The sequence below is a fragment of the Ceratina calcarata genome, unplaced genomic scaffold (assembly GCF_001652005.2).
Source record: "Ceratina calcarata isolate Rehan_Ccalc_2016 unplaced genomic scaffold, ASM165200v1 scaffold517.2, whole genome shotgun sequence".
In the NCBI taxonomy this organism is placed as follows: Eukaryota; Metazoa; Arthropoda; class Insecta; order Hymenoptera; family Apidae; genus Ceratina; species Ceratina calcarata.
In genome coordinates, this window is record NW_017176301.1 from 403,886 (window position 1) to 414,618 (window position 10,733).

The 10,733-nt window shown below is 40.7% G+C and overlaps 1 protein-coding gene across 1 annotated transcript in view; it reads right to left on the minus strand.

Moving 5' to 3' along the window:
* LOC108628316 (A disintegrin and metalloproteinase with thrombospondin motifs 9) overlaps window positions 1-10,733 on the minus strand; it is a 106,039-nt gene that overhangs the window by 20,292 nt on the left and 75,014 nt on the right. The window contains exon 7 of the mRNA XM_026816399.1: window positions 936-1,116. Coding sequence (XP_026672200.1) covers window positions 936-1,116 — 181 coding nt within the window. The remainder of the gene's footprint in view (window positions 1-935; window positions 1,117-10,733) is intronic.

Consider the following 10,733-nt stretch of genomic DNA (forward strand, 5'->3'; position numbering starts at 1 on the left):
TTACACATTATTCTTTCACAATGCAGTCATTTTTACTGCTTTTCGGCAATACAGGTATATACTAAGTTTCAGTGTTTCTAGTGTTAAAGAGACGAAACAATACGAAGAGGATTTTCAATTTCTGACTGTCGTTGAGCGATGGCCGTGGATTAAAGCGCTGCGCTCCGCGAGAAAGTCGGGGAAGAAAGTCGGCCCGCGAAAAGAACTTAGCAATTTTTTTCTCGTTACCGCGACTAATGAACCGCCCAAAAAGTGCGCGAGATCACGTGATGCACGATCTCTCCCCGTGATGGAAACAGACAGGGATTAATGCGGCGATCAGTCTCTGCCTGCGCTGAAAGTGCTCATTTAGTAACTGTTTCCCCTTGATGATAACTTACTGTCGCATCTTACGCCGTGAACACGTTCCATGTGCATATGGACATGCACGTAAGTACGCGAGTACCTACCCGTAATTGACTATTTGTTGGCTCGGCCGGTTTGTTATCGTGAAAGGTGTACTTGCCGCGATATATAGATTGAAATACGTAATACCTTCTAATTTGTTTGTTATTGTCTAAAACGATTTGTCAATCTGCGGTAGGTAGAAACGTCTGTGCTCGCTCTTCATCTTCGATGCAACGTGTCATTACGCAACGCTGTTCCTTTCTGTCGATCTTAACGCGAGCCAAATCTACAGACGAGCAAGCATCTAGCAACGTTCGACGAATCCCTCGAATTCAAAATAATAACCAACAAAAATAAATTGTACTAATAAATCTTGTTATTTTTAAATATCTAACGAAGAGGAACGCGAGATCAGGTTCAATAGTAGCCACGTGTTTAAGAGTCTCGGAGGTGTCCGAGTTAAGGAGCTTACGAGCTAACGACCAATCAAAGGAACGGCTTGAAAAAGATGCAGCTGTGGGTGTGTGTATATGTATGAACGTCCGTACCTGCCGTCGTTTCGTAAAAAATTTTGATGCTCCTCGCCTTGTCCGACAAACTGGCCATACTCGTTCCGAGAATCGTCCAGGGTCCTCCTTTGGCTCTCGGCCGGAGATCTGCGTTTGCGTCGCCCATCGAAGGAAACTTTATTCTCAGACGCGTCCAAACTCGGAGCCGCGTTATCCCCATCTGTGCAAAAAATTTATACGTCGTCTGGTGAGTTTCGAGAATGTTAAATGTGAAACGCAATATTGATTCGTAGGCGTCCCCGGAATAATTCCTAGTATTCTGTAACATTTTTGTGATCGATGAAGACGTAAAAGATACGTCTGTGCTATCTTTGGAATCTCAGAGGCCGAGGGCTTGCAATGAAGTCATTTGTGTATATAAATGCGCATTCTACTCAATCACTTTGAGAAGTGATTTCCATTGTATCGTAGACGTAAACTATTAATCACTTCCGTGATGAAGAAGTGAACGTTCAAGCGAGCCAATCTGTGGCTAGGCTCGAGCCTCCCTTCGAGATGCATGACGCGTGGAAAACGGATCGTAATATGTTACCATTTCCTGAATGGAAATTGAAAATCTTTGTAAAGCCTCGTGGCAACTTAGAAATTGACGAACAATTTCAACAGATGAATAGAAGTGATTGACGAATTAATTAACCGAGACTCACAGTGACTATCCTGTGGGACGTAAGAAGGTTCACTGTGTAACAAAAAATTTAGAAAAATTGTCCAAGTCTCAAATAAAACACTAAAGGCTGCGATTTCTAATTTATTTATTAGGGCTTTTAATAAAAATTTGAAACATCCCGTTCGTAGATATGAGGAAGATTTTAATTTCAACCTAATTGAAATTATCGCGATATTCGTCGTCATGTTTAATCTTGGCGAGGAATAAGTAAGGACGTAGGACAGAAATGTTCTTGTTTCACGGAACGGGGAAGCAAGCGGGGAAGTCGACAATAAACAAAAGCCTCGTTGAACGGTACAGCTGAAGAAATCGTGGTACCGATTACGCGCGTTTAATTGAGTGTGCGGTTGACACTTTGAAAGAAATCTATACGTTCTGACGGGTTTGCGTTCTCTCTGATTCATCTGATGTCCTTCGCGCCCCCTCATGCACGTAATTGCTGATCGTAGTATTCCTTTATCAACAAGATTTACATATCCTTATATTATTATTACACACTGTGTTTTTGCTATCATAATAGAAAAAACGACATAAACGATATTACAGAAAATCTGTAATTTAATTATTAAGGTTGTATGAATCTTTAAAAAATATCACTCGGAAAGTTGTAATACAATTATAGATCCTCTGTGTATAAATTCTATGTACACATATGTTATATTTATCTATGAGTTATAAACGTGTGTTTCGATAATAAGAAATGTTGAAATTATTGTAACTGGTCGTTGGAAGCGTGTCAGAGAATCACGGCTGAACGGTTGCTCAATGACTTCGATAAATCGATTAGCCCGCATTGATTAAGCATTCATCTGATCGGCGCGTGTGCACGGATCTCGCGGTTTCGCGTGTCGAGATCGCGGTGTTGATAAAACGGCAATGTCTAAAGCTTGCAGCCATGAGACAAACGCTTGAAATGCAGGATTCAATCTAATACTGTTGTAAAGAGAATGACAAACCGGATCGAACTCTGTGTAATAATTGTTACAATTCCTCTGACAATAATGTTACCACATATTCACTGAAATTCACATACGTTCTTTTATAGTCCTTCTAATATAATCCCTTACATAATTCAAGAATTATGTACGAAATATCGTGCATCTTTTAAGATATAATTACTATAATAAAAGTAAATTAGTTTAATAACAATAATAATAATAATAATAATAATAATGTATTACGCAGATTGTTTGAGTTATCGACTCTATAAGTGGCTCGCCGTCGACGAACAAACAAATTAAACAGCACGATTTACTAACGACATAATAACGCGTCTCGCCAGCAAACAACGAGAGGATCTCCGACGAAACTCGCATCGCGATTTTAATTGGTACAAAAGGAGCATCGCGGAGCACTACTCTAAGCACGTTGCGGTAGGTCCTCGGAGGTAGGAACGCGTTTCTCGTGCAATCGTAATGACAGCTTTATTGCTCGCCTGTAATTGCCATTATTATGCCGAGGTTACCCCTCGCTACACATTGTCTTGGAATCTCCGCAATTTCTGTACACGCACAATTATACCGGCTGAAGTAATTAGAGCGTCGTCAGTATGATCGCATCGTTCCCTCGTGCGTACGTCGGGTTACGATTTAATTGATTAATGTAATTACTGTTTAATTAGAATCTCCGATAACATCGAATTATTATTCGTAGCAGAGCCGAAGAGACGATTTACAGATACAACAAATTCATTCGTTCGTTCATTTTTAATTATTTCTCTTTTTATTCAGTTATTTACGTACGTACTTTGTTAACGTCACAATCGAATGGTTCACGTCACTGCTGGACCAAGAAAAATAGTACAAAGGGGAAAATCTGATAACCGAGTCACGCCTCTATTCTACACTCGGTAGGCTGAGATCGCTTAAGTTAACAAGCTAACTCAGGGAATGTCGTGAACGATCGGTATCGTTCTAATCGATTCATGACAAACTCAAAGCTGGGCACATACTCGATTTATCAAACGATCAACGATCAACGACCAAGTCACGATGCTCGCCGGAAAAGGCGTCGCTATTTTCCACCTAGCCAGCGGTTGCCGGAATTCCAGCGTCAATTAAATCCTCCCGTCGTTTCCTCGAACCGGATTGTCGCGGATGATCACGATTACGTCGGGCAACGGCGATTTATTCTCCGGTTTCCACGGACGTCGGCCCGGCTACAGCCGCGGCGTGACAATAACCCGGATAAAAAGATCGAGCCGTGCACGCCACGCCACGCCGAGCCTCGATCTCGATCTACGTAAAACTACATAGAAAAGGGAAAAACACGACGCGGCGTCGGCGCGCCGCGGTACATAGAACGCGACGCACCCGCGACTCGCATTATCTCCTGCGAGAGGCGCCTTCCGTTTCGCGAAGCGTGGGTGCCTCGTAAGACCGTACGTACTTCCCTAAGCGTTACAGTATTTCTTTGATAACTCCGCAAAAATGGTATGCAACCATCGTAAAGGTCTGTCGAGATTGTACGTGTTATTAAATGATTTCATTCCGAGTCCTTGAGTATTCAACTTTGTTCATTTTTACAATTTTTCTCAGATAGTTTTGAGATAATTTTACCATATTTACCTATTATCAAAAGAGGATTAAGATTTAAGGTCTGAAGAAGTGGAACCGAATATAAGAGAACAGCGTGACAGGGAAACGTCGTTAGAAAATGAAAGTTTGTTATAAAAGTACACAGAGGAATGAAACGCAGCCGTACAAATATTCCGCCGTCGCTAGAGTCAATAAGTCAAAACCATAAATTGTTCTATCAAAGAAACTTCAAGACACACCTCACGCGTCGTCACACATTCTTCGGACGCTTTCTCCTCGTCCGAAACCAGAAACAATAATTCGACAATCGTTTTCCTCGCATTGTCTTTGGCACACCCTGCGTAACTACGGTAAATCGTGCTGCTTGCTTAATAAATAGAATACAAGATTCAAACATTAGAAACATCGGATATGATAAGAATACAGTATATGCAGAAAATCAGAAGTTAAGGTAAGTGAAATCTGAATACGGATCTCACTTTTTTCATTGACGTCATCACTCGTCTTCCATAATAAAGAATTCTTATCTATCTTATTACTATTCTTATGTCTTATTTTATTTTTTGTTATTCTGCTGCACAGAACTGTATTAATTACTATTACTTATGTAGTGAAAAAGGATTCTGCTCGTTAATAAAGTTAAAGTTAACACTAGAAAGACTGAAACTTAGTATATACCTATATTGCCTAAAAGCAGTAAAAATGACTGCATTGTGAAAGAATAATGTGTAAAGAAATTTGTCTGAAATTAATTTTTAGTTTGGAATTAGATTAATAAGAAAGTCCGCGTCCTAATGGCCGTTAAAAGGCCCGATCTGCCGGAACATGGTAACGGGTCACAGAAACATGACTCCCGACGCTGCAAGGGGTAGTCCAGCTGGTTTAAAACGTGGCGTTTTATCGAGACATATCTGAAGCCGGACGTTAGATGCCTGGGACGCGCGCTAGAAATGTGAGATAGAATTTTCGTGGCCGGTAATTCGTATGCGTTAGAGGTTCACTTTTGTAGCGTGGACGTTGCTCGTGATTCACTTAGGTATGCGTTAACGACCTCTGAGCCGAGGTATTCGGTGCGACTGCCTGGGGGAACATTGTGCTCTTAATGGAATAGGGCGATTCTTTGTGGATGACCGAGCTGGCATGCTAATCGGTGGAGTATCATCAGAGAGCTCTTTAATGTTTCTGACCAGTAGAAATCAGGCTGTCATCTTTTTATTTCATTCAGCACACGAGCACACGTGACACGGTTGGAGGTCAACAATTAACGATTCCACTTCTTTGAATCTCAATCGCAATTTAAAACTTAATTATTCACTTGCGATCTGGCTAAAGAAGACCAATCGAGATACATGACAAACTTATTTTTAAAAACTCTCTAGGGGGAGATATAAATTGTCGAATTCCTGAAACCGCGTAAATGAATCTCGATAAATCAATCCGCTTCTATTCTAAATCGTTTGGCGAACAACGGAACGGGTGAAGATTCTTCGACGAATGATATACGAGCCGTGACGAAACCGTCGGCCCTTTTTCCACGTCCTTTCGGCGAGAAATCACGAGATACCACTCTCACGATCATTCACTCGCGACGTGCCGCGGTATGTCTTCGCCCCCCGTTAAATTAATCATCCGTTCCCTTACACGTGTTAACACGTACCACGTTAGAGGGTAGTCGTTTGAAACTAAGAGTCGAAACGCGTCGTTCTTTTCGCGCCATAACTCATTCCGCTTCTTCTTTATTTCAACCATCCCCTTCCCCGTCGCGTGGTCTTTCGAATCGACGGAGAGCTACTAAAGGAATCTCAGAACGCGACTTCCATTGTTGTATTAATTTAGATCTTTTCGATGAGGAAGCAAAGTTAATACTAGAACTACCGACGATTGACGTACTTCTACCGGAGGGGTAAAAATTACTCGTTTTTCAAATTAATCAGTCGTAAGAAAAGACATGGCAATTTTAACGTTTTTATGAGTGGAAATTAAATAATAAACTCGTTACATTTTTATGAATCTCCTATTTCGCCAAGTGTCCCTTCGAATTCCCATTTTACCAGTGGGTTATCGTGCTGTTTCCATTACAATACTTCTTCTTTAAGTGTTTTCAAGCGGAGTTGATGCACGTTTCATGCATTCATAGTCTTATAGTAATTATAATTTAATAACAATAATTTTTTAAATAATTACAATGAAATTTTACATTAAAAAGGCAAAAAAAACGGACTGTTTTACAGAATTAATTATTTGCTTATTTTAGAAAAAGTTATAAAAAATTTTAGAGAACAAAACGTACTGAAAATGAATAATGATTATAAGAAATGGCAAACAAGTAATTTTAGTAGATTTAATTTTGAATATTTAAATTGAATGATTTAATATTGAAATTCTAAAGAAAAACGTGGAGTTCTTGTCAAAAGTCGAGAAATGGATAAAACTATGTTGCACGTTTCGCGAGAGAACACTTTAAAAGTTGTGTAAGTACTAAAGAGAAGATACGTAGGATAAGAAGTTTCAATAAGCCACCTGTTCCAGTTCAGTGGTTTTACACGTCAGGCTCGCTTCTTATCCGAGAAAAGTTATGCACGTAACGTGGAACAGCTATCCTAGGGACAGGATAGTCGATCGCGATAGTATGTATAATTTCACGCGACTCGGTCGGAATCGGTCGTGACAGAAGTCGTTTCGAATACGTTCTGCATTGTGGCGTTGAACGGGGCGGCGGGGCCGGGAGTGCAGCGTGCATGCTTAATAAATTTCACGCGGAGGCAGGTTTATACACGGTCGAACCCCTATGGCGATCGGTTCAAATCTACGAATAAATCACCGTGCCCGTATGAAGAGCCGCGCATTTCGCTTACACCATCGAGACTCATCCCTGCCACATTCCATCGTCCGTCGATCGTTTCGGCTGAACTTTTCCTCTGTGAAATCTCATTTTCTTATCCAACATTTATTCTGTTCGATCGTCTGGTTCAGAACGAGAATTCCAGAAAAATGTCGAACGATACGAAGGCTCTTCGCCATTTTTCCGCGTTTCAACGCCAAAAGAAATCGCGAACGATGCGAACTTTCACCCGAAATTATAGTGTGCCGTACGGTAACTTTCCACGAGCAATTATCGAACATTCAGTGACCCAATCGGGTGTGTAATTTATATAATCGAAAGTTGGACGATTTCGTGGATAAAACGAAATACCGAAGAAAAAGTAGGAAGGGGAAATGATAGAAAACTGAAGACTGCTCGTCGCAACCTCCCGCGAATCATTAAGTTATCCGCTGTAGCATCGATCGATCAGGGATCGACGATTAATAACACGGAAGCGGCTCTATAATAACACCTTTTCGTCCGACGTATTTCATCGTGCCGATTTACGTAGCGGCGAATCACTCAATCGTTCAATTAGAGTTTCATAGACGCGCTTAATGGCCGCGTCAGACCCGGTAATTATCGTGATAATTCAAGTTTCTAATGTGTTTCTTTTATAGCGAAACGTAGTGATTCAGTTACGTGGAATCTATAGACCCCGGACTTTTGTATGCAAATTTTTATAAATAATTTGATTACAGGATAGTCTTCAGTTTTCAAATCGCATAATTATATCTCATTGCTAATGCACGTATTATTATACTATACGGGAGAATCAATAAGAAGAGTTTTATGAAATAATTGATTATTCTCGTGAACTCGTATGAATTTTTTATTTAACCAAGCTTATCGTACAAATTCCTGTGGAATTAGATTAATAAGAAAGTCCGCGTCCTAATGGCCGTTAAAAGGCCCGATCTGCCGGAACATGGTAACGGGTCACAGAAACATGACTCCCGACGCTGCAAGGGGTAGTCCAGCTGGTTTAAAACGTGGCGTTTTATCGAGACATATCTGAAGCCGGACGTTAGATGCCTGGGACGCGCGCTAGAAATGTGAGATAGAATTTTCGTGGCCGGTAATTCGTATGCGTTAGAGGTTCACTTTTGTAGCGTGGACGTTGCTCGTGATTCACTTAGGTATGCGTTAACGACCTCTGAGCCGAGGTATTCGGTGCGACTGCCTGGGGGAACATTGTGCTCTTAATGGAATAGGGCGATTCTTTGTGGATGACCGAGCTGGCATGCTAATCGGTGGAGTATCATCAGAGAGCTCTTTAATGTTTCTGACCAGTAGAAATCAGGCTGTCATCTTTTTATTTCATTCAGCACACGAGCACACGTGACACGGTTGGAGGTCAACAATTAACGATTCCACTTCTTTGAATCTCAATCGCAATTTAAAACTTAATTATTCACTTGCGATCTGGCTAAAGAAGACCAATCGAGATACATGACAAACTTATTTTTAAAAACTCTCTAGGGGGAGATATAAATTGTCGAATTCCTGAAACCGCGTAAATGAATCTCGATAAATCAATCCGCTTCTATTCTAAATCGTTTGGCGAACAACGGAACGGGTGAAGATTCTTCGACGAATGATATACGAGCCGTGACGAAACCGTCGGCCCTTTTTCCACGTCCTTTCGGCGAGAAATCACGAGATACCACTCTCACGATCATTCACTCGCGACGTGCCGCGGTATGTCTTCGCCCCCCGTTAAATTAATCATCCGTTCCCTTACACGTGTTAACACGTACCACGTTAGAGGGTAGTCGTTTGAAACTAAGAGTCGAAACGCGTCGTTCTTTTCGCGCCATAACTCATTCCGCTTCTTCTTTATTTCAACCATCCCCTTCCCCGTCGCGTGGTCTTTCGAATCGACGGAGAGCTACTAAAGGAATCTCAGAACGCGACTTCCATTGTTGTATTAATTTAGATCTTTTCGATGAGGAAGCAAAGTTAATACTAGAACTACCGACGATTGACGTACTTCTACCGGAGGGGTAAAAATTACTCGTTTTTCAAATTAATCAGTCGTAAGAAAAGACATGGCAATTTTAACGTTTTTATGAGTGGAAATTAAATAATAAACTCGTTACATTTTTATGAATCTCCTATTTCGCCAAGTGTCCCTTCGAATTCCCATTTTACCAGTGGGTTATCGTGCTGTTTCCATTACAATACTTCTTCTTTAAGTGTTTTCAAGCGGAGTTGATGCACGTTTCATGCATTCATAGTCTTATAGTAATTATAATTTAATAACAATAATTTTTTAAATAATTACAATGAAATTTTACATTAAAAAGGCAAAAAAAACGGACTGTTTTACAGAATTAATTATTTGCTTATTTTAGAAAAAGTTATAAAAAATTTTAGAGAACAAAACGTACTGAAAATGAATAATGATTATAAGAAATGGCAAACAAGTAATTTTAGTAGATTTAATTTTGAATATTTAAATTGAATGATTTAATATTGAAATTCTAAAGAAAAACGTGGAGTTCTTGTCAAAAGTCGAGAAATGGATAAAACTATGTTGCACGTTTCGCGAGAGAACACTTTAAAAGTTGTGTAAGTACTAAAGAGAAGATACGTAGGATAAGAAGTTTCAATAAGCCACCTGTTCCAGTTCAGTGGTTTTACACGTCAGGCTCGCTTCTTATCCGAGAAAAGTTATGCACGTAACGTGGAACAGCTATCCTAGGGACAGGATAGTCGATCGCGATAGTATGTATAATTTCACGCGACTCGGTCGGAATCGGTCGTGACAGAAGTCGTTTCGAATACGTTCTGCATTGTGGCGTTGAACGGGGCGGCGGGGCCGGGAGTGCAGCGTGCATGCTTAATAAATTTCACGCGGAGGCAGGTTTATACACGGTCGAACCCCTATGGCGATCGGTTCAAATCTACGAATAAATCACCGTGCCCGTATGAAGAGCCGCGCATTTCGCTTACACCATCGAGACTCATCCCTGCCACATTCCATCGTCCGTCGATCGTTTCGGCTGAACTTTTCCTCTGTGAAATCTCATTTTCTTATCCAACATTTATTCTGTTCGATCGTCTGGTTCAGAACGAGAATTCCAGAAAAATGTCGAACGATACGAAGGCTCTTCGCCATTTTTCCGCGTTTCAACGCCAAAAGAAATCGCGAACGATGCGAACTTTCACCCGAAATTATAGTGTGCCGTACGGTAACTTTCCACGAGCAATTATCGAACATTCAGTGACCCAATCGGGTGTGTAATTTATATAATCGAAAGTTGGACGATTTCGTGGATAAAACGAAATACCGAAGAAAAAGTAGGAAGGGGAAATGATAGAAAACTGAAGACTGCTCGTCGCAACCTCCCGCGAATCATTAAGTTATCCGCTGTAGCATCGATCGATCAGGGATCGACGATTAATAACACGGAAGCGGCTCTATAATAACACCTTTTCGTCCGACGTATTTCATCGTGCCGATTTACGTAGCGGCGAATCACTCAATCGTTCAATTAGAGTTTCATAGACGCGCTTAATGGCCGCGTCAGACCCGGTAATTATCGTGATAATTCAAGTTTCTAATGTGTTTCTTTTATAGCGAAACGTAGTGATTCAGTTACGTGGAATCTATAGACCCCGGACTTTTGTATGCAAATTTTTATAAATAATTTGATTACAGGATAGTCTTCAATTTTCAAATCGCATAATTATATCTCATTGCT